General features: G+C 44.6%; 2 protein-coding genes across 7 annotated transcripts in view; one reads left to right on the forward strand and one right to left on the reverse strand.

Moving 5' to 3' along the window:
- angptl2a (angiopoietin-like 2a) overlaps positions 1-20389 on the reverse strand; it is a 26056-nt gene extending 5667 nt beyond the window's left edge. Inside the window, exons 1-5 of one of the 5 annotated variants that reach the window (XM_041897309.2) lie at positions 20250-20389; positions 19806-20154; positions 16477-16570; positions 7495-8423; positions 854-1047 (exon numbers count right to left, since the gene is read on the reverse strand). In XM_041897309.2, the coding sequence (XP_041753243.2) occupies positions 854-1047; positions 7495-8389 (1089 nt within the window). In that variant the 5' untranslated portion in view covers positions 8390-8423; positions 16477-16570; positions 19806-20154; positions 20250-20389. Of the gene's footprint in view, positions 1-853; positions 1048-7494; positions 8424-16453; positions 16571-19805 lie in introns of all 5 variants that reach the window. The other 4 variants (XM_041897307.2, XM_041897306.2, XM_041897308.2 and 1 more) reach the window with 4 other exon arrangements.
- LOC121581909 (ras-specific guanine nucleotide-releasing factor RalGPS1) overlaps positions 1-23036 on the forward strand; it is a 295729-nt gene that overhangs the window by 158992 nt on the left and 113701 nt on the right. The window lies entirely within an intron of this gene.

The raw sequence follows: 23036 nt of genomic DNA on the forward strand, positions 1-23036 counted from the left end.
CCTGGCTGATACTAGCCTATAGTATGATGGGGCTACCTGGCTGATACTAGCCTATAGTACGATGGGGCTACCTGGCTGATACTAGCCTATAGTATGATGGGGCTACCTGGCTGATACTAGCCTATAGTACGATGGGGCTACCTGGCTGATACTAGCCTATAGTATGATGGGGCTACCTGGCTGATACTAGCCTATAGTACGATGGGGCTACCTGGCTGATACTAGCCTATAGTATGATGGGGCTACCTGGCTGATACTAGCCTATAGTATGATGGGGCTACCTGGCTGATACTAGCCTATAGTATGATGGGGCTACCTGGCTGATACTAGCCTATAGTATGATGGGGCTACCTGGCTGATACTAGCCTATAGTATGATGGGGCTACCTGGCTGATACTAGCCTATAGTATGATGGGGCTACCTGGCTGATACTAGCCTATAGTATGATGGGGCTACCTGGCTGATACTAGCCTATAGTATGATGGGGCTACCTGGCTGATACTAGCCTATAGTATGATGGGGCTACCTGGCTGATACTAGCCTATAGTATGATGGGGCTACCTGGCTGATACTAGCCTATAGTAAGTTGGGGCTACCTGGCTGATAATAGCCTATAGAAAGTTGGGGCTACCTGGCTGATTTTCATTAGAACCTCAATAACAAAGGTAGATCTAAAGGGAAGCAACTCCCCTTGTTGAAGGCTTCTAGTGGAGCTGTATTGTGATCCTTTAGTTTATCCTGTCTTGATTCATTCCCCCAGAAAGGAAAGCTATTTTCACTGCCCTGTTCTATCTGGGCATTAAAACATGAATCTACTGTTCTACATAAGACAGCCACCTTCATGGGCATTTACCTTGTAGGTGTCCCAGTTCCTGAAGAAGTTGACTGAGCCGTCCTGGCGCCTCTGGATAACTGTCCAGCCGCCGGGGTCGTGGCTCTGGTCGCACCACACCTGCATCAACCGGTTGGCATTCTCAGGCTTGACCAGGTACATGCCACTGGTGGTGTGGCCCTCCTCTAGAGCCGCAAGGCAGTCCTTGAAAGGCCCTGCAAAGAGGTCATGATTTTAAAGTAGTGCCATGTGAACAAACATTTTAACATTAACATTTTAGTCATTTAGCAGACGCTCTTATCCAGAGCGACTTACATCAGCAATTAGGGTTAAGTGCCTTGCTTAAGGGCACATCGACAGATTTTTCACCTAGTCGGCTCGGGGATTAGAACCAGCGACCTTTCGGTTACTGGCACAACGCTCTTACCCACTAAGCTACCTGCCGCCCCAAAGGACCATGGGTGAAAGCTTTTGGTTAAACCCAGCTGGGTAATGTTTTCCATGGAATGATGTGGTCAAGCATGGGTTGGTACAGGGTCCTATTGTTCTCTGGGTTTCCCCTTTTTAGTTATCAGAACCCTGATTTTGAAAGATTGAAGGGAAAGTTGTCTAGCTTACTCCACTCTCTCAACCCTCCAGCTGAGCTCAATCTCTTCCCACTTGCTTGAAACACCACACCCTGGAAACCTGTTCTCGTCCACTAAGCTGAGTATCTCCATAGGTGTAGCCCCTTATTGTGAGGTTCTACAGCTCTCTTAGAAATCCTGAGACTTTTTTTTTTTTTTTTTTTGGTTGCTGGAAAAACTCTGTTGCAAGGCCTAGAATTGACGTTTGGCTGAAGTTGGGGGATGGGGGAATAGCTGCGGGTAGGCTGATGCAGGCCAAGAACAACACTGGCATGAGGACTGCAGGGAGTGGTAGCACTTTAGTGGCAGGCTTACTTTAACAGTAGCCTGTAGATTATCAGGTACTCTAAAAGTGTCTCTCAATAGCACAGCTGTTTTAATATAATTTTATTGGGCATATGTTCCTTTTAGCCTGGCGATGCTGATTTCCTCTGCCTGAGTGCTGACTAAAGGGGAAAAAAAAAAAAAACTCTAACGTTGAGGTGCACTGGAAACTTAAATGACAAACCATTGTCTCATCATTCAGGAAGAAATATTTGACCAAACCTGGCACAGATGTGTCTCCACATGAGGTAAATGTCGGTGACTTTTACACGAGAAATGTCGAAAATGGCACAGCAGACCGCTGCAGCAATTGACATGACCCTGTATTCAGCCAGTTTTCTGGAGGTGTCAGACTGTCCCTCCCCACCCTTCTAGATAGCAGTGTTTTTATGCAAGCGTTGCTACCCAACGACATCATTTCCTGCTGGCTCTCAATGACCGTTTAGGGATTTTTCGGTTCAATCCGAGTGTTTTTATTATGACTAGCAGGATAGCGTGTGTGCAACAACTTTTACGTGTTCAATTGATATTGGACAGGAGTACTGGGAATCCCACATAATGGTGTCTACTCAGTAATCTAGCAAAACATTATATATATATATATATATATATATATATAGTTAAAGTCCTCAGAGCATTCAGAAAATGGGACAAATGGAAATAATAAAAATGCCCCAGGCGCTAATGCGTCTCTCGCTCCTCACTGAATGAATGACAAGTGGACGAGTGAGCGATAATTGTGCACGTTACTTAACAATTGAATCTAACTGAATGATAAGGAGGGTGAAAATTTTGATTTTAATTTAGAAAGACAATAGTGTAATGACGAGTTTGTGTTATGCCTGTTTATCAGCGTTGGCGCTCATGTCTATAGCAAATCATTTGACCGCGTGTGCCTTTGTGGGTTGATACCATGCTCTTTGCAGTAGACCTTTAGAATAATGTGAAACATATCCTTGACTCTATCCAGGTTGATCAGCGGGGACGCAAACGATGCCAGGTCAGCCTGAGCAGCCGGACCATTCAAACTACACCTAAACTAATTTCACATCAAATAAGAGTCAGCCAATAGACGAGATTAAATTGGCAATGGTCTGATTTACAATATTATCAGGTCGTACAATTGTACATCGTGTAATTGACAGATGCAGGGAAAGGAGCATCACTTTATCAAATCCTCCCTCAGAGTCACATGCAGGTAAAACCTTGTTGATTTCTATATAGTATCAGAAAGAGCATATTGTGCAGTTTCTATGACACTTTCTCAGAACTTACAAAATTCAAGAGGTGCAGCTCTATTTCCAAATGTAACTTTTTCCAAGGACATCTGCGCTATCCATGCGTTCAGCACATGACCGCTCACGCGGCAGCATTGCTCTGGATACTAAGCGCAAAGACTAGTAACATAATAAACGTAGAATATGCTTTTCTGTTTTCTTTTAAATACATTTTCTTATTTCCACAATGTTTCTTTAGACCTGCCAAAACAATATTATAATGGACTTCATTGTGGTGGACTTGAACTAGTGTTTTTTGTTTTTGTTTTTACTTACAGCCTAGAGGAACATAAACCAATGAACAGGCTATTATGGTCTTTGAAATAATCCTTTTTTAGTATTCTAATGTTACCTAAGACCGTCATAAACACAACCAATTTATTATTCTATCCGATAGCATATATGAAATGTATTTATTAGTCTGTTAGAATGTTGACGCGTCATTGGCTGGAAGTATCGAAAATTGGCTCTAGGCCTACGTTCTTTCGCTAGGACACTTTTGTAGAATTATACAAAACACATCCTTAACTAATAAATAACTATTGTTATATTTTTCCATGGATATATTTCCACAAATATTTCTTCATGCAATTCATGCTTTAGAATTGTCAATGTATTATTTATCAAGCCAAGGTGCTTATGTTTACCTTGAGGGTTGATATGCATCTGATGCATAGTCTAAAGGGGACGCCCCAGCAACGTTCTCTAGCAGGTACTGATGGGCTAAAAAGGCCAGGCCGCTGCTAGTGTTAAAGGGTGTGGTTTATTTCATTACCAGACACTTTGACCAATCAGTGTAAGTCCTGATGTAACCACTTTTAGACCTGTCTCTCCACTATTTAGGAGAACACGGGGAACATTTAAAGGCCTGAGGTAATTCAAGCAGTAGTCAAGCTCTGCAGGAAGCTCACTGTCACCTGCTGCCAATGAAAACGGGCCAGACAAATGTAATTTGTCTCCTGTTTTTCTTCCCCCCCCCAGGTCATTGCGGATACACTCTGGTTCCTAGCACACAGATCTGAGCCTGTATTTACGAGCTGATGCTTCCTCTTTTCTTCCTCCTCCTCACGCTCTACTTTTAAAGTGATTTAATGGCCGCTGTGGAGAACTCCGGGTCGGACAGAAACTGAAGGCTGTAAGGACCATCACTCGGGGGAGTGGAAGCCTAAATGCAGGCATACGTCTGCATTTTGATATCTCCTAAGCAGTCTCTTGCTCCCAGCTTGTCGTCGATCAACTACAGCAGCAACCAATCAGGCTCTTGTAACTAACGGTTACTACACCTCTTTTCAGTGGCGTACCGTAGTTTTGCATAGCCCCCCTTTTTTGAGGATAGCTATCTTCCTGCAATTCCCCCCAAAATGCCCACAGGGCAACAAAAAAAAATTGGGCAGTTTCATAGCTAATCTCATGCTATTCTACAAATGTTACCACGAGGCTGAGAGAAAATGTAACATTTTTAAAGCTAATTTACTGTAATTCTAAACATTTTTGCCATTGCTTATGACGTGTTCATATGCTATCTGGGGAGGGGGGTCTGCGGGGGGGGTACACCAGTGTCTCTTTTCCTATATTAAAACCAGCCCCTATCTAATACTAGTCTGGCTTCTATTAAAACCAGCCTCTATCTAATACTAGTCTGGCTTCTATTAAAACCAGCCCCTATCTAATACTAGTCTGGCTTCTATTAAAACCAGCCCCGATCTAATACTAGTCTGGCTTCTATTAAAACCAGCCCCGATCTAATACTAGTCTGGCTTCTATTAAAACCAGCCCCGATCTAATACTAGTCTGGCTTCTATTAAAACCAGCCCCTATCTAATACTAGTCTGGCTTCTATTAAAACCAGCCCCTATCTAATACTAGTCTGGCTTCTATTAAAACCAGCCCCTATCTAATACTAGTCTGGCTTCTATTAAAACCAGCCCCTATGTAATACTAGTCTGGCTTCTCTCATATATGATTGATAGCCGTTCTGTGTTTGCTGTGCAGTGGGTCTCCCCCCACATATCTCTCTCTCTCTCTCTCTCTCTCTCTCTCTCTCTCTCTCTCTCTCTCTCTCTCTCTCTCTGTCTCTCTGTCTCTCTGTCTCTCTCTCTCTCTCTCTCTCTCTGTGTGTCTCTGTCTCTCTCTCTCTCTGTCTCTCTCTCTGTCTCTCTCTCTCTCTCTCTCTCTCTCTCTCTCTCTCTCTCTCTGTCTCTCTCTATCTCTCTCTCTGTCTCTCTCTCTCTCTCTCTCTGTGTACAACATCATTATAGTGGTAGCATTTGTAAAGGTAGAACAGTAGTAGTAATATAAATAGTTTTGCTATGGATTAAGCAGAGAAGGCAAAACCCACAAACATCTTTAAAATCTCTACAAATCTCTACAGGGCTGACTATGATCCCCGGGGCTATACTTTCCACAGAGGCGTAAAATATCCCGGAACCTGACAAATTATACTTTCCACAGAGGCGTAAAATATCCCAGAACCTGACAAATTATACTTTCCACAGAGGCGTAAAATATCCCAGAACCTGACAAATTATAGCTAATCCCTGAGATCCCAAGCCCCTGTTTGGTCCCTCGTATCCTTTCCAATAATCCCCTTTTGGGGATGGCACTAAGAATACAGAGCCTGGCGTTGCCGTCGCTCCCCGTCACATGTCGCAGATTAGAGTCGGCAAGTGCCTGGGTCCAAAGACGATCTTCTGAATATTAATGATTGTATTATATGTTATAATATTAGCCTAATGATTGTACACGCCTGGGCTACGGTACGTTTTGTGACTGAATATTAATGATTGTACACTCGTACACAGCTGGGCTAAAGTACGTTTTGTGACTTGCATCATGACTCGCAATTACGAAAGTTGCCTTTGGAAGAGCAGGGAGAGCTATGAGGAATCTCTTTTTTTAAATGTAATTCACTGTTTTGCATGGACTGCACTGAGAGGGTGTGTAATTTGTGTTAGCAGATTATTTTGAGTCAAGGGTGTTGCTGGAACATATGACAGCAATTCTGCTGTAGGTGTCCTTTTTTTTTTTTGTTGCCCCAAAACAATCACTTTCCCAATCACACATTTTCTATTCCTCTGTTTCTAAGTATTAGTTTTGACCTTGCGGCAGACTTGCCCCACCTGTTGCATAGCAACGGAACACTCAACATACTCCTGAATGCCCCACGGATTCCACATAGTGATGAAAAGCGACATCCCAACACAGCTCTTCCCTAAGTGGACGCTGAAACGTACGTGTGTGGGTGCTCAAATTTGTTTGCAAGCTTTTTTTGGACAGGGGCCAAGCCAATCTGTCCAATTTCAGGTGTTGGAGACACTCCGCAGCACCTGTCAAACAGACGCTACCGAGACGATCTTAAGCCATGTGGAATGCTGCCACCATTTTTAATCAAATCACCTGTACAGTGTGGATCTCCCGGTTGTCAAAAACTCAGGGTTGATTGAGGCTTATGCACTGAGGCAATGCTGTGCATGCTTCTGAGACAATGCTGTGCATGCTGCTAACCCCTCAGCAGCCAGCGATAGCGTGTGGTTCTCCTCTCTGCGCCCCCACCGTGAGATCCTTCTGTTCACTTAAAAACATGGTTATCCAGCCCTAAGAAATTAATGGTCAGACACGGCGATCTTTAGATCCTGGTTTGGAATGAGCAGTCACAAGGAAGAGTGTGATATGTTTGCGGGGTTGGTTTAAAGTTGGTTTTGCCTGTTCATTTCGGACTGTGTTCTTTTCAGAGGACATTTCAGACTCGTTACTCTTCTCAGCCTAATCCCCTTTTTAAGTCTGCAGTGTATTGAAACATACGGACAGATTCGGACAATGCACGGCTCAATAAATATTGTTGAGGCGTGTTTAGATGGGCTGCTAGCCAATACCTTTTCCAGAGTCTCGCTGTGTATGTCTGTCAGCTTTTTTCCCCTGTCTTGAGGATTTGTGAGGAGTGAAAGTGATTTTGTTCTGTGTCGCAGCAGGATGGATAAATGTATCTCTCTTATGCTCCTGTGACTGAGCGAAGTGTATTTTCTTTGGAATGCAGGAACTCTTTAGAGGTCTCCCCTTGGAGGGAGACACTTAAGAAAATATGCCTAGAACAATCTATGAGCCGTATAATTAATGTAACTATTATTTCCATAAATCTGCTGTGAGACCTCAGGAAGAGGATAACGGCACACTCCAAGGTACAAAGTTAACACGTTCTCCCTTTTGGATTGACACATAGCTATGATCACGTGTACATAGGTGTAAGTTTATGGTCACATGGACATGGCGTACAGGTTTTGGCAGGAGTTCCCTTTGAGGATTATGACTGAATAAATGTTTCTTGAGCTTACTGACTTCTTGGACAAGTTGAATTACTGCTTCTGTCTAACCTCAATAATAACATTGACAAAGAGAGAGAAATGTTTCAGGTCAAAGATCAAAGGGGAAAGGTACTCACCTGAGGGCTTGTTTGTGGTGGACGGCTGGTGAGTGCCACTGGGCATGGTGGGCAGCGGAGGTGGCAGCGCTTTGGAATTCTGGTCACTCTGGATCTCGTTGGTGATCTGGTTGCTGCGGGTGTAGGTGGGCGGCTGGTAGGGTTTGCTAGCTACTGGCGGCGCTACCGGCCTCTGCTGCGGAGGTTGCTGTGGGACAACGGGGGGCTGGGGGCGAACAGGGCGAGACCTTTCTCTCTCCCCCCCGTACGAGTGGCCCCCTCGGCGGCAGTGCTGTTCCAGCTGCACGATGAGGGCACTCTGGTTGCCGGCGAGGGTGGACAGGTGCTGGTACTTGTGCTCCAGGTCGCGGTAGCGCGAAGCCAGCCGACCCATCTCGGAGGTGTGGTTGAGCACGCGGTTCTCCAGCTGCGACACCTCCAGGGCATTGTCGCGCTTGCGGATGATCTCATGCAGCAGCTGCATGTAGAGTTGCGTGACGCGGGCGTTCATGTTGCGGCTCTCCTTGCGCAGGAGCTTGACCTCGTTGACGATGCCTCCGTCCACTTCCACCAGCTGCTGCAGCGACTCCATCTGTCGCCGCTGCTTCTGAAGCTCGCCGTTCAGCAGCTCCAGCTCCTGTTTGTTGACCCGGTTCTCTAGGAGGCTGTCGGGCTCCTTGGAGTTGACGCAGATGGCGCCGGTTTGCTTTTGCTGGGGGACGATGAAGGTGTAGGAGCACTTGTCCACTTGCGAGGAGGCGTCAGCTGACACAGCACGCTTGGTGCGTCCAGCGTAGAGGAACTCCGGCTCCAGAACCTCGTCTATGCTCTCCAACTCCTCGGCCCCCACCTGCAGTGTGGAGCCGGGCCCGCAGACCAGCAGCAGCACCAGTGGAACAACCACAGGGGGAATCATACTGCAGCCCGTAGCGCCCTTACAAGAACGGTCTCTGTTTTGAAAGAGAAGAGCGAGGGAGAAAAATAATCAAGTCTGTTCCTCTCCCAACAGTATTCATTAACCACAGACATTTAGTGTAGACATGTATATCAAAGCAAAAGACAGTCCCAGTAAGTACACAGTCAAAGTTTTTGAGAAGTTTTGGTGAAAAGCCAAGCCCTGCTCATACTGCGGTTGTCTGACATTCATTGGCACCCTCTGCATAGAAACAGTGACCAACACAAGGAGATTGTTTACGTTCCCCAGTCAGCACTCTCAGGTGTCCTACCCTTCGGCCGGATAAATCCAATTTTTGAACGGAGAAATGTAAACCAGTGGGTTTAATGCAGTCCCTTCTCAAATAGTGGGGCGCGCCCCCCTGGGGGGGGGGGCTCGGAGCGATGCCGGGGGGGGGCGTGTGACCCCGGGGAACATGCTTTTTTTTTGCCGCAGGGAGTAGGGTTTTTTTGCACGGAACAAGAGCACACAGCACAGAGCAGGAGATATGAAGTGCAGATAACAAACCCTTAAGAGACGCCATGGAAACATATTTAACAGGGATGAAAAGAAAGGCGGAGGGAGACGGAGATAATGAGACAAACGTAAGTCTCCCTAAAGCTAAGACGAGGAAATATGACGAAGCGTATGTAGCGCTTGGCTTCACTGTGACTACGGTGGGAGACGAGGAAAGACCGGTATGTTTACTGTGTCTAAAAATGTTGGCAGGGGACAGACAGCATGAAGCCAAATAAATGAAGGCGTCACTTAAAGACATTACAGCCCAATCACGCTGATAAAGCCGCTTGAGTTTTTTCAGCGAAAACGTGCCGAATATTGCCAACAATCGTCCCGCTTTGTGAATGCTACTTCAGTAAACCAGCGAGCTGTTAGCATCATATAAGGTGGCGTACCAAATTGCTCAGTGCAGAAAAACCCCACTCCATAGCAGAGGAGCTGATACTGCCTGCAGCATTAGACATGGTCTCTGTCATGCTGGATGACGCAAGTGCTGCAAAAATAAAAACTATCCCTCTGTCCAATGACACTGTCGCCAGACGTATAAATGACATTGCCAACGATCTTAAAGAACAGCTGGTAGATAAACTCAAAGACAAACGTTTTGCCTTACAGTTCGATGAAGCAACTGACGGCAACAAAGACTGTTTGTTTATCGCTTATGTACGTTTTGACATGACAAACTCCCCGTGTGAGGATCTACTTTTTTTGTAAATATGTCAGAGACAGAGCCACAGCTGAAGAGCTATTCAAAATGCTGGACTGCTTCCTGACTGAGAATGGGCTAAAGTGGGAGAACTGCATTGGTGTTTGCAGTGATGGTGCACAGACCATGGCAGGGATGAGAAAAGGACTTGGGGCACTCATCAAGAAGGCCTCACCTAATGCTGAGTGGACACACTGTGTTATACACAGAGAAGCACTGGCATCAAGGCACCTTTTCCTCTGAATTAAGTGAGGTTATGACTGACATTGTAGGTGTAATCAATTTTATAAAGACCAGACCACTAAAAACAAGAGTCTTCTCTGCTATCTGTGAGGAGATGGGATCTGAACATCAAGCTGTGCTGTTTCACAGTGAAGCAAGGTGGCTGTCACGAGGAAAAGTCTTGTCCCGGGTTTTTGAGCTCAGAGAGCAGATAAGAATGTTTTCGGAGCAGGAGCACAAGTATGACCTCGCAAAAAAATGTAGTGATGAGAACTTCCTGGCAAAACTGGCCTACCTGAGTGACATATTTGGAAAGCTAAATGAACTAAATCTACAGCTTCAAGGGAAAGATAAACACCTCCCTCAGGTCACAGACAAGATCAGCTCTTTCACTCGAAAGCTTGCAATGTGGGGCAGGCGACTTGATGAAGGAAATACTGATTCATTCGAGAACCTGCATGAATTTGTTGACACTACTGACTATGATGCCACCTCAGTGATTCCATATATTAAGGAGCATATTTCATCACTGATGGGATTCTTTAAAAAGTACTTCCCTGAAAACAGTTCCCAATATGACTGGGTGAGAGATCCTTTCAATGCACCAGCTCCAACTGGTTTCAGCTCTACAGAGGAGGACCAGTTCATTGATATGACGTCTGACTCCACATTGAGACTGAGGTTCACATCACAGACACTGAGTGAATTCTGGCTGAGTGTAGAGAGGCAGTATCCACTCTTAGGGCAGAGGGCCATGGGCATTCTTCTTCCTTTTGCAACATCTTATCTTTGTGAGACTGGCTTCTCTGCTGTTGCTGCACTGAAGACCAAGTACAGGTCCCAGCTAAACATTGAGCAGGAGCTGAGAGTTGCAGTATCATGCTTCAAACCCCGCTTCGAAAAGCTGTGCACTGCAAAACGTGCTCATTGTAGCCATTAATCCTGACTTCATCATTTTGATTTTTAAAAAATCAGCACGTTTTATTCATTTTTGTTTTATAGGTCAAAGGGTTTCATATATTGTACTCCTGCGTTAATGTTGCTGATCAATTTGAATGTATTATTATTTATTGATTATATTTTATTTTATTTTTCAGTATCAAATGGTCAAAAAATGTTTACAGTTTAAATAAGGATTGAAATTATTTTTTAATTTCTGGTAAATTGATGCACTTTAAGTCTTTTCTGTTACAGACTAAAAAAACAATGTTAATAAAGTTATTCTTTGTAAGTTGATCTGTATTTCTTTCTTTTTTTGTTTTCTTTAATGTTAATAAGGATACAATGTTATGCAGAGGTGTACTTATAACAATTCTATAGACAAATTATACTATTTACAGTCGCGGCGGAGAGTTGGCGGTGCGCGAAATGTTTACTTCTTCCTAGGGGAGTGGCGTAACAGAAAATAATTGAGAAGCACTGGTTTAATGGGAAGGCGTTTGGTTGAGGATGCACCAGTGGAACGTGTTCTACCCCTCAAGGTCTGCTTCGCATCAGAGTATAAACACTTGTCGCATGGATTGAAATCCCCCGTCTCCTGGAGTCTCTGATCTACCTCTGGCATCAAAATATCCATTATCACTTGGAGTAATTAGCCAAAGAGCTCGATATATCGCTCAAAGGGTGTTTAGAAGGAATGTCTCTCTGTGTTTAGATCAACGAATGCTTGGCGCATGGCACAGGTAGAGCGTACATAGGTCATTCCCTACGAATCCTTTAGACCGTCTTCAAATCTACAACGCAAACTTTTGAATGTTGGAGCAAATCCTAGTTGTTTCTCACGTACAGACACACACACGCGTAGTGGGCTTTAAGAGGTACCCGTCTGTCTACAGTCGGATTTAACCCAGGGGTGGATCGTTTAGGCTCAGTTGACGTCATGGTCGGGCACACGGCACGGCAGTGGGGAGTCCAATGGGCAGATTCTAGACAACCACATCCAGTATAAAGGTGGAACAGAATGGCGCCTCTGATCTGACAGCACAACCTAAGGATGTCTAAGGGTGTGTGGCACCTCCCAGTCTCTTCTCCTAAATGCGTGGAAACCCCATGCATTACTCTCAGTACTGATCAACTCTTATAAGAGAGCCACAATGTTGATTAGATTGTTGCTCTCCTTTACATTACATTTACATTTACATCATTTAGCAGACGCTCTTATCCAGAGCGACTTACAAATTGGTGCATTCACCTTATGATAGCCAGTGGGACAACCACTTAACAATATATAAAATTATCATTATTATTTAAATTTTTTGGAGTGGGGTAGGGGGAGGGTAGAAGGATTACTTTCATCCTATCCCAGGTATTCCTTAAAGAGGTGGGGTTTCAAGTGTCTCCGGAAGGTGGTCAGTGACTCCGCTGTCCTGGCGTCGTGAGGGACCTTGTTCCACCATTGGGTGCCAGAGCAGCGAACAGTTTTGACTGGGCTGAGCGGGAACTGTGCTTCCGCAGAGGTAGGGGGGCCAGCAGGCCAGAGGTGGATGAACGCAATGCCCTCGTTTGGGTGTAGGGACTGATCAGAGCCTGAAAGTACGGAGGTGCCGTTTACAATGTTGATTAGGTTGTTGCTCTCCTTTACAATGTTGATTAGGTTGTTGCTCTCCTTTGCAATGTTGATTAGGTTGTTGCTCCCATTTATCATCCTTGGCATATTGTCAGATATCAGAGTGCCCACCATGTTTTGATGATGTCACTATGCGGGTCAGAAACAGAAGAAAAGACTGGGCAACATTGGAATGTTCAGCAACACAATCGAGAACAGAACACAAGCGTGATCACCCCCTACTGTCAGTTGTTTAGGATGGTAAAGCATTAGTCTTGTGGCATTATATTTCCACTACTTTATAAGTTGACTGAATAGAACAGAAAATGGAACTTCAGTGTGTTTGTGTACTAAAGGAGTGTGATTACATTCAGAGAGTTACTCTATATATACAAAAGTATGTGGACACCCCTTCAAATTAGTGGATTTGGCTATTTCAGCTGTACCGTTGCTGACAGGTGTATAGAATTGAGCACACTGCCATGCAATCTCCATACACAAACATTGGCAGTAGAATGGCCTTACTGAAGAGCTCAGTGACTTTTAATGTGGCACCCTCATATGATTTTAGAAATGTCTGCCCTGCTAGAGCTGCCCCGGTCAACTGTAAGTGCTGTTATTGTGAAGTGGAAACGTCTAGGAGCAACAACGGCTCAGCCACGAAGTGGTAGGCCACACAAGCTCACAGAACGGGACCGCCGAGTGCTGTCCTCAGTTGCAACACTGACTACCGAGTTCCAAACTGCCTCCGGAAGCATCGTCAGCACAATAACTGTTCGTCTGGAGCAGTGGAAACGCGTTCTCTGGAGTGATTAATCACGACGGAAGAATCTGGGTTTGGCAGATGCCAGGAGAACGCTACCTGCCAGAATGCATAGTGCCAACTGTAAAATTTGGTGGAGGAGGAATAATGATCTGGGACTGTTTTTCATGGTTCAGGCCCCTTAGTTCCAGTGAAGGGGAATCTTAACGCTACAGCATACAATGACATTCTAGACGATTCTGTGCTTCCAACTTTGTGGCAACAGTTTGGGGAATGCCCTTTCCTGTTTCAGCATGACAATGCCCCCGTGCACAAAGAGAGGTCCATACAGAAATGATTTGTTGACATTGGTGTTAAAGAACTTGACTGGCCTGCACAGAGCCCTGACGTCAACCCGATTGATCACCTTTGGGATAAATTGGAACGCTGACTGCGAGCCAGGCCTAATCGCCCAACATCAGTGCCAAACCTCACTAATGCATGTGGCTGAATGGAAGCAAATCCCCCCAGCAATGTTCCAACATCTAGTGGAAAGCCTTCCCTATAGCAGCAAAGGGGGGACCAACTCCATATTAATGCCCATGATTTTGAAATGGGTTAGGGATCACCACATTTGATTTGAGACTGGATTGGAAAGTTTTCACTCCATTGCTGTCATTTGCTGGGCATGGTCCCATTTACGTGGTCCTCTGTAGCTCAGCTGGTAGAGCACGGCGCTTGTAACGCCAAGGTAGTGGGTTCGATCCCCGGGACCACCCATACACACAAAAAAAAAATGTATGCACGCATGACTGTAAGTCGCTTTGGATAAAAGCGTCTGCTAAATGGCATATTATTATTATTATTATATGAGTTACAGATGACGTGATGCACCTCCATATTTCTTGTGACACGTTGTCATTACAGGTGATTAATTTCAGCCTTATTACTTTTGAACTTACATCCCCAACCCACCTGCAACCATCTGTCCCTGATGGACTTGAACCTTGAATAGCAAGTCATATGGTGGAACAAGCTCACTCACGACGCCAGGACAGCGGAGTCACTCACCACCTTCCGGAGACACTTGAAACCCCCCCTCTTTAAGGAATACCTGGGATAGGATAAAGTAATCCTTCTACCCCACACCAAAGAAAAAAAAAAATATATATATATATATTGTTAAGTGGTTGTCCCACTGGCTATCATAAGGTGAATGCACCAATTTGTAAGTCGCTCTGGATAAGAGCGTCTGCTAAATGACAAATGTAAATGTAATATCAAATGGTTATGTCATCATGTCATCCCTTTTTAGTGTGACTTCACTCTTTTCCATTTTAGTAGACTTTATAACCTACTGTAGATGGAAATTCTGTAGGGCCCTTGGCCAATTAAAAATGCCTAATAAGCTTTGCTTCAATTAAGTTTGCATTGTTGTGTGACACAATTAGACTTTTTAATGGAAGCATTTCTTGTTTGTTGTTTTATTGCTTTTGGCCAATTGCAACAGTTGGTTGTGGCCATGGTTACATATATAGTTTATGAGATAAAAAGTTGCATTCAAATTTTTGATTACCTTCCCTTGAGATAATGCAACGTGTGTGCTCTACCAGGCATGGTGAGGCCTTACAATCGTTTTCAACCTCCCTCGTCTGACTGCCCTGCCAGCGGGATAGGAATTACTTACAGTGAGGGGAAAAAAGTATTTGATCCCCTGCTGATTTTGTACGTTTGCCCACTGACAAAGAAATGATCAGTCTATAATTTGAATGGTAGGTTTATTTGAACAGTGAGAGACAGAATAACAAAAATATCTAGAAAAACGCATGTCAAAAATGTTATAAATTGATTAGCATTTTAATGAGGGAAATAAGTATTTGACCCCCTCTCAATCAGAAAGATTTCTGGCTCCCAGGTGTCGTTTATACAGGTAACGAGCTGAGATTAGGAGCACACTCTTAAAGGGAGTGCTCCTAATCTCAGCTTGTTACCTGTATAAAAGACACCTGTCCACAGAAGCAATCAATCAATCAGATTCCAAACTCTCCACCATGGCCAAGACCAAAGAGCTCTCCAAGGATGTCAGGGACAAGATTGTAGACCTACACAAGGCTGGAATGGGATACAAGACCATCGCCAAGCAGCTTGGTGAGAAGGTGACAACAGTTGGTGCGATTATTCGCAAATGGAAGAAACACAAAATAACTGTCAATCTCCCTCAGCCTGGGGCTCCATGCAAGATCTCACCTTGTGGAGTTGCAATGATCATGAGAACAGTGAGGAATCAGCCCAGAACTACACGGGAGGATCTTGTCAATGATCTCAAGGCAGCTGGGACCATAGTCACCAAGAAAACAATTGGTAGCGCTGTGAAGGACTGAAATCCTGCAGCGCCCGCAAGGTCCCCCTGCTCAAGAAAGCACATATACAGGGCCGTCTGAAGTTAGCCAATGAACATCTGAATGATTCAGAGGAGAACTGGGTGAAAGTGTTGTGGTCAGATGAGACCAAAATCGAACTCTTTGGCATCAACTCAACTCGCCATGTTTGGAGGAGGAGGAATGCTGCCTATGACCCCAAGAACACCATCCCCACCGTCAAACATGGAGGTGGAAACATTATGCTTTGGGGGTGTTTTTCTGCTAAGGGGACAGGACCCTTCACCGCATCAAAAGGGACGATGGACGGGGCCATGTACCGTCAAATCTTGGGTGAGAACCTCCTTCCCTCAGCCAGGGCATTGAAAATGGGTCGTGGATGGGTATTCCAGCATGACAATGACCCAAAACACACGGCCAAGGCAACAAAAGAGTGGCTTAAGAATACGCACATTAAGGTCCTGGAGTGGCCTAGCCAGTCTCCAAACCTTAATCCCATAGAAAATATGTGGAGGGAGCTGAAGGTTCGAGTTGCCAAACGTCAGCCTCGAAACCTTAATGACTTGGAGAAGATCTGCAAAGAGGAGTGGGACAAAATCCCTCCTGAGATGTGTGCAAACCTGGTGGCCAACTACAAGAAACTTCTGACCTCTGTGATTGCCAACAAGGGTTTTGCCACCAAGTACTAATTCATGTTTTGCAGAGGGGTCAAATACTTATTTCCCTCATTAAAATGCAAATCAATTTATAACATTTTTGACATGCGTTTTTCTGGATTTTTTTGTTGTTATTCTGTCTCTCACTGTTCAAATAAACCTACCATTAAAATTATAGACTGATCATGTCTTTGTCAGTGGGCAAACGTACAAAATCAGCAGGGGATCAAATACTTGTTTCCCTCACTGTAACTGCAGAACACAATTGTTCGTATTACCTTCTGTGGTGTGGGTCATTTACCTTCTGTATGTGTGGGTCTTCTGGGTATTTCAAGTGGGCTGCTCTCAGTCAGTGGCCATCAGAGGGACCCTTGTTTGGCTGCTAGGGGAAATTACTAGAGATCAGATATCACAAGGGTTAAAGGTCACAGTTCACTCAGGCAAATGTTTATAGCAAAACGACACGAGTCTCAATAACACTAGTGAAAAATATATGTATGTAAAAACATTTCATTTTGTAGAGTCAGTAAATATTTCACAATGCATTAATCACCATAAAATGTGAAATTATCGCCGAATCACCATTACCTTTGAAAGCGTATTGAAATTTAACAAGGCCTATAAATCATTGAGCTTTAAGCGACCTACACCCGTTATGTGCCGTTTAAAATACCTCCAAATTCAACCGTGTTCTAATAAATAAAAAAAACTCCTGCCTTTTGGCTTAATATTGCTTACTTCATCGATCTCTATTCTGTTTAACAAGCTGTATTTACTCTGCCCTCTACCAACGAGGATCTATTATATTAAAGATAGCCGAGTGACCGCTCTAACAATGGAAATGCATGTCCTCAATGATAGAAGGTGGGTGTGATCAGGTGGAACCATTCTAGCCAATGAGAGGGCAGATACACTTGTGAACAGGCACAACTAAGTCGTTTTTCTCAAAGTTGACGGAATGCCACGTGCATCCACTTATAGCAGTACATTTGTAACAGCCTAAAAATTATGAAACTTCTATTCAATCAAATAAGTCTCACGTGATTCAACACTCTCTCATAGACCTCCATACAAAAAAGGACTTATCTCACGCGGACAGATTTTGGCCAGAGTAAATCCTCTTGCTTCATCTCTTCCTCTCTGCCTCTACCTGGTTAACAGGTTATATTTACTTTGCCCTCTACCTAACCCTCTACCTAGTCAATGACCACAAGGAGAGCCCCTAAAGGTGTCCGCATGCTTCCTAGACGAAACAGTTCGGTAGAGTTTGTGCATATATTATGACATTTTTTGAAGAAAAAAAAAATGTTTTGGACTTCAGTGAGTTTTTTGGGGGGGGCTGTTCGGGCACACATCTTTTCTGGAGGCAAGCCAAAGTTCATAACCGAAAGTCTACACCCCTTCGTCAGTGATTGGTCAACGGTAGGGATTCTTCAATAAAGTCTTTGTCATTCAACAAAACTTGTTTTCATGGAAATTCCTTCATTGAAAAATACTGCACCAAACATCTGTTGTTAAATTACTAAGATCTATTTGGCAAAAACATCAAAATCAAAGACAGATTTCTTGAGTTACTTTAGATTAATACTAACTATTTTGAGGAAGTGTATACTGGTTACAGATTCTCAAAATCAACAAACAGTACTATTGCCATTAAAAAAAAAAACCATAAAATTAAGCAAAGGTCTTTTAAGGGAGTGTGCGATCCGAACTGACGCCTGGTCGTCCTGTAGGGAGACCGTGTATGACTTCCAACCTCGGACCTCATCGCTCGACCCCTCTGTCAGGGTCTCTGTTAAACTGTGTTCCAAAACGTCTGTCAGGGTCTCTGTTAAACTGTGTTCCAAAACGTCTGTCAGGGTCTCTGTTAAACTGTGTTCCAAAACGTCTGTCAGGGTCTCTGTTAAACGTGTTCCAAAACGTCTCTTAGGGTCTCTCCCAAACCACACCAGAGCTTTCACATTCATGACCTTTTTGGGGGGGGGGTGTTTGAAAGCGTTTTAAGTTTTCACTCTGCCGCGGTGCATCAGTAAAGTTGGGGTTTTGCTGTGCCCGCCCGGGAAGTACGAGAGAAAAGAATGCAAATAGACTCCAGTGGAATTGGACAAGGGAGTTTTCCTAAAAACAAGATATTATGAAGTAATGGTCAATTAGCCATTTTTCCCCTTCTCTGTTTGGTGATTTTGCCGGTGCGTTCGTGTGTGTTAATAAATACGTTGGCGCCTCCGTGTCATACTCACAACGCTACAGGCTCATGTCTCCTCATACGTTTAACACGCACACCCAATGCAAACCTAGCGACCCCACCTTTATCCAAACGGGACAGAATCCCTCCACCCATCCCCCTTTTTATAGTGTCCATTCGGGGGCTCTTAGACTCTTATGGGAACACTACTAATAGCCCACTGCCCAACCTACGTCAGAAGAAGAAGATCTGTTATCGGCTAGACTACTGCCCTGTCTCCCTGTTATTAGGGTGCGGTCGACTAGGGTCGGGCCAAACACACACACTCACTCACTCACTCACTCACTCACTCACACACACACACACACACACACACACACACACACACACACACACACACACACACACACACACACACACACACACACACACACACACACACACACACACACACACAATTCTGGAATGCGTGACATGCACATCCCCCTTTTGTTACCCTCTTCTCGTATTTCCTCAGAAAGCTCCTGTCTGACCATGGATTAGAAGTGTCATTCAATTCCCCTCAGCTTTTCATATCACTTTAACACAAGCATCACCCCCTTCCACACACGACCCCACACACACACACACACACACAGCATGGCATGTAAGGAGCTCCCGAAGCCGGGGATGAGGCTCTGGTTCGTCTGCACCACAAAAAACAGACGACAGCGTCTAACCACAGCTGACCGCCTCTGTTTACCACCAGACTCCTGTCCATCAGGGGAAGTGGGTTAAGTGGTAGTTGGCTCCATCAGGAGAAGTGGGTTAAGTGGTAGTTGGCTCCATCAGGAGAAGTGGGTTAAGTGGTAGTTGGCTCCATCAGGAGAAGTGGATTAAGTGGTAGTTGACTCGTGTATGACTAACATACTTTTTTTGTCAAGTTCTTTTGGGATGAAAGCCCTTACCTTGTGACTCTGCCATAGTGAGTCAAATGACCATACCTAAAACTATTCTCCTAGCACCTGAGGAGAAATAGAAACCATGACCGCAGGTAGGATGGGATAGCACATTTATACACCGCTATAGTAAACTCAACATCATTGTTTTCTGGGTTTGGGACATATTATGGATAGCTTGGTAATTAATGTTCTGACAACACATTGTTTGATTGTTGCGCTCCACCATTACATCAGAATCATACAATTTATCTGCAGTTATAGTCTTAAATCATCACCCCCCAAAATAAATGATTGCCGAGAACGGTAAAGTATTGAGCAGTGAGAGTACACAGAGCCAGATTAGGGGAGTTAGCTGCACTTCTGAAACATTTACTGCAGCTTTAGTGTGCCGAGCCAATATGTAATTACTACTCAAACAAGCACTCTTTTAATTGCAGGCTTTGCCGCTGAAAGCTGTAAAAACAATGCACAGCTGTATGCAGGAGTAGGAACACTGGTCCTTACCAGATAATTCCGTTGCTCTCTCTCCCTTTTTTTTTTTTCTCTTTCTCTTTCCTCCTTTAAATCCCTTGCCTTCCCGGCAGGTTTGATTGAGGCTCTTCTGTGAATAAAGTCATGAAATATCCATGGATCCTTCTCTCTCGTCCTCCTCCGCCGCCCCCCGTGCTCCCTCTCCTCCTCTCTGTCTTCTGTCAGACGGTTCCTCTGGCAGTGGATGTCAGTTGTTTTGAAGACGTTTCCTCTGCAGTGGATGTCAGTTGTTTTGAAGCCTACCAATACTTGACGTGCTCATTGACCGGAGAAGCAGCGGGGCAGCCGAACTCTTAGAAAAGTCCCTCTTTAGTAACCGTGTCTGTAATGAGCACAAACAAATGTCCGAACTTTATTGAGGGTTTCCGCCCCCCCCCTGTAAGTTAATTAATACGCTGCGTATGCAGACTTTGTTACCTTAGTTGGAGTCCATTGATAAAGGCTAGACTGAGAACACCTGAACACGCTTCCTCCAGCTCTGGCATAGTCTTAACACTGACTCTGTCACCTCTACCACAGCAGCCCCTTAGTCGGTTTTTCAACAGAGCCCCCTCCTTTTTAGCTTTTGTCTCTCTCTCTCACTCGCTCTCTCTCTCTCTCTCTCTCTCTCTCTCTCTCTCTCTCTGTCTCTCTCTCTCTCTCTCTCTCTCTCTCTCTCTCTCTCTCTCTTTTCTCTCTCTCTCTCTCTCTCTCTCTCTCTCTCTCTCTCTCTCTCTCTCTCTCTCTCTCTCTCTCTCTCTCTCTCTCTCTCTCTCTCTCTCTCTCTCTCTCTCTCTCTCTCTCTCTCTCTCTCTCTCTCTCTCTCTCTCTCTCTCTCTCTCTCTCTCGCTATTAGAGGTAAGGCAGTTTTTTCGTCTTGTAGTAATCAAGCCGTGAGCCGGGTCCTCCCCTTTCCCGTTAACACAAAGGAGATGGAGTTCCATGAGACACAGGGACTCCAGTCCCCCCACCCAAACCCTTGTCCCCTGCAGCCCCCCCAGAGCCGTCCCCCCACCCAAACCCTTGTCCCCTGCAGCCCCCCATCTCTCCAGTCCTCCTTTTTTCCTACCCCCACCCCCTCCATCGCGGCTATTTTGGGGGAGTCAGCCTGCCACAGTCACCAGCTGCAACTGTTGCGGAGCTCAGCCCTGCTCTTAAGGAGAGGGAGGGAGAGGAGGGGGTAGAGTGTTAAATTAATTTCATCAATTTAACACGTCGTGATCCTTCCATAATATATATCGTTACATCTACTTATATAATAGAAATGAAATATTTCTGTTAAAACAATGGAGTAGAGTAATGAACGGGAAGAAACAAAGCAAAGGTTGTAAAATGTTGTAACTATTCTGGAAATGCACCGTTTTTTCCTGAATCGACAACGTCTTAGTGTTGCGCCACTACTATCATAGATGCATGAAAAGCCATGAGACCTCAGCAAATGGACTTGTCACCCCTTCACCACTTAATCTGTCACCATGCCAGGTGTTGTTGCCATCTCTATGGACACATCTGTACCTGACACTTTGGGCTTTTTTTTTTAAATAAGATGTTCTATCCCATAAGTCCACTCTGCTGTGAAGTACTTGAGACGAACCATCCCTCATTTTGTTTGACTGGTTTAAATGGGACATACTTAGCTATTGACTGGTTTAAATGGGACATGCCTAGCTATTGACTGGTTTAAATACGGCATGCCTAGCTATTGACTGGTTTAAATACGGCATGCCTAGCTATTGACTGGTTTAAATACGGCATGCCTAGCTATTGACTGGTTTAAATGGGACATGCCTAGCTATTGACTGGTTTAAATGGGGCATGCCTAGCTATTGACTGGTTTTAAATGGGGCATGCCTAGCTATTGACTGGTTTTAAATGGGACATGCCTAGCTATTGACTGGTTTAAATGGGACATGCTTAGCTATTGACTGGTTTAAATACGGCATGCCTAGCTATTGACTGGTTTAAATACGGCATGCCTAGCTATTGACTGGTTTAAATGGGACATGCCTAGCTATTGACTGGTTTAAATGGGACATGCTTAGCTATTGACTGATTTAAATGGGGCATGCCTAGCTATTGACTGGTTTTAAATGGGGCATGCTTAGCTATTGACTGGTTTAAATGGGGCATGCCTAGCTATTGACTGGTTTTAAATGGGGCATGCCTAGCTATTGACTGGTTTAAATGGGGCATGCTTAGCTATTGACTGGTTTAAATGGGGCATGCTTAGCTATTGACTGGTTTAAATGGGGCATGCCTAGCTATTGACTGGTTTAAATGGGGCATGCCTAGCTATTGACTGGTTTTAAATACGGCATGCCTAGCTATTGACTGGTTTAAATACGGCATGCCTAGCTATTGACTGGTTTAAATGGGGCATGCCTAGCTATTGACTGGTTTAAATGGGGCATGCCTAGCTATTGACTGGTTTAAATACGGCATGCCTAGCTATTGACTGGTTTAAATACGGCATGCCTAGCTATTGACTGGTTTAAATGGGGCATGCCTAGCTATTGACTGGTTTTAAATGGGGCATGCCTAGCTATTGACTGGTTTAAATGGGACATGCCTAGCTATTGACTGGTTTTAAATGGGGCATGCCTAGCTATTGACTGGTTTAAATGGGGCATGCCTAGCTATTGACTGGTTTTAAATGGGGCATGCTTAGCTATTGACTGGTTTTAAATGGGGCATGCCTAGCTATTGACTGGTTTTAAATGGGGCATGCCTAGCTATTGACTGGTTTTAAATGGGACATGCCTAGCTATTGACTGGTTTAAATGGGACATGCCTAGCTATTGACTGGTTTTAAATGGGGCATGCCTAGCTATTGACTGGTTTTAAATGGGACATGCTTAGCTATTGACTGGTTTTAAATGGGGCATGCCTAGCTATTGACTGGTTTTAAATGGGACATGCCTAGCTATTGACTGGTTTAAATGGGGCATGCCTAGCTATTGACTGGTTTTAAATGGGGCATGCTTAGCTATTGACTGGTTTAAATACGGCATGCCTAGCTATTCTAGTGGTGCCAGTCCGTGTTGACTAATGGAGTAAGTAGCAAGTAGGCTTGGCTGGCAAATTGCAGTGAACCTGACCACTTCGGTCCAAGGATGCCATTCGGCACGGATTGCTTTGCATTTGATATATTATTTTCCTAGTTCATCAGTGCTATCGCTCCACTCATAAATCTAACTTTGATTTATCTCAAAGCCATTGACTTCA

Source organism: Coregonus clupeaformis, chromosome 15, assembly GCF_020615455.1.
Source record: "Coregonus clupeaformis isolate EN_2021a chromosome 15, ASM2061545v1, whole genome shotgun sequence".
Taxonomy (NCBI): Eukaryota; Metazoa; Chordata; class Actinopteri; order Salmoniformes; family Salmonidae; genus Coregonus; species Coregonus clupeaformis.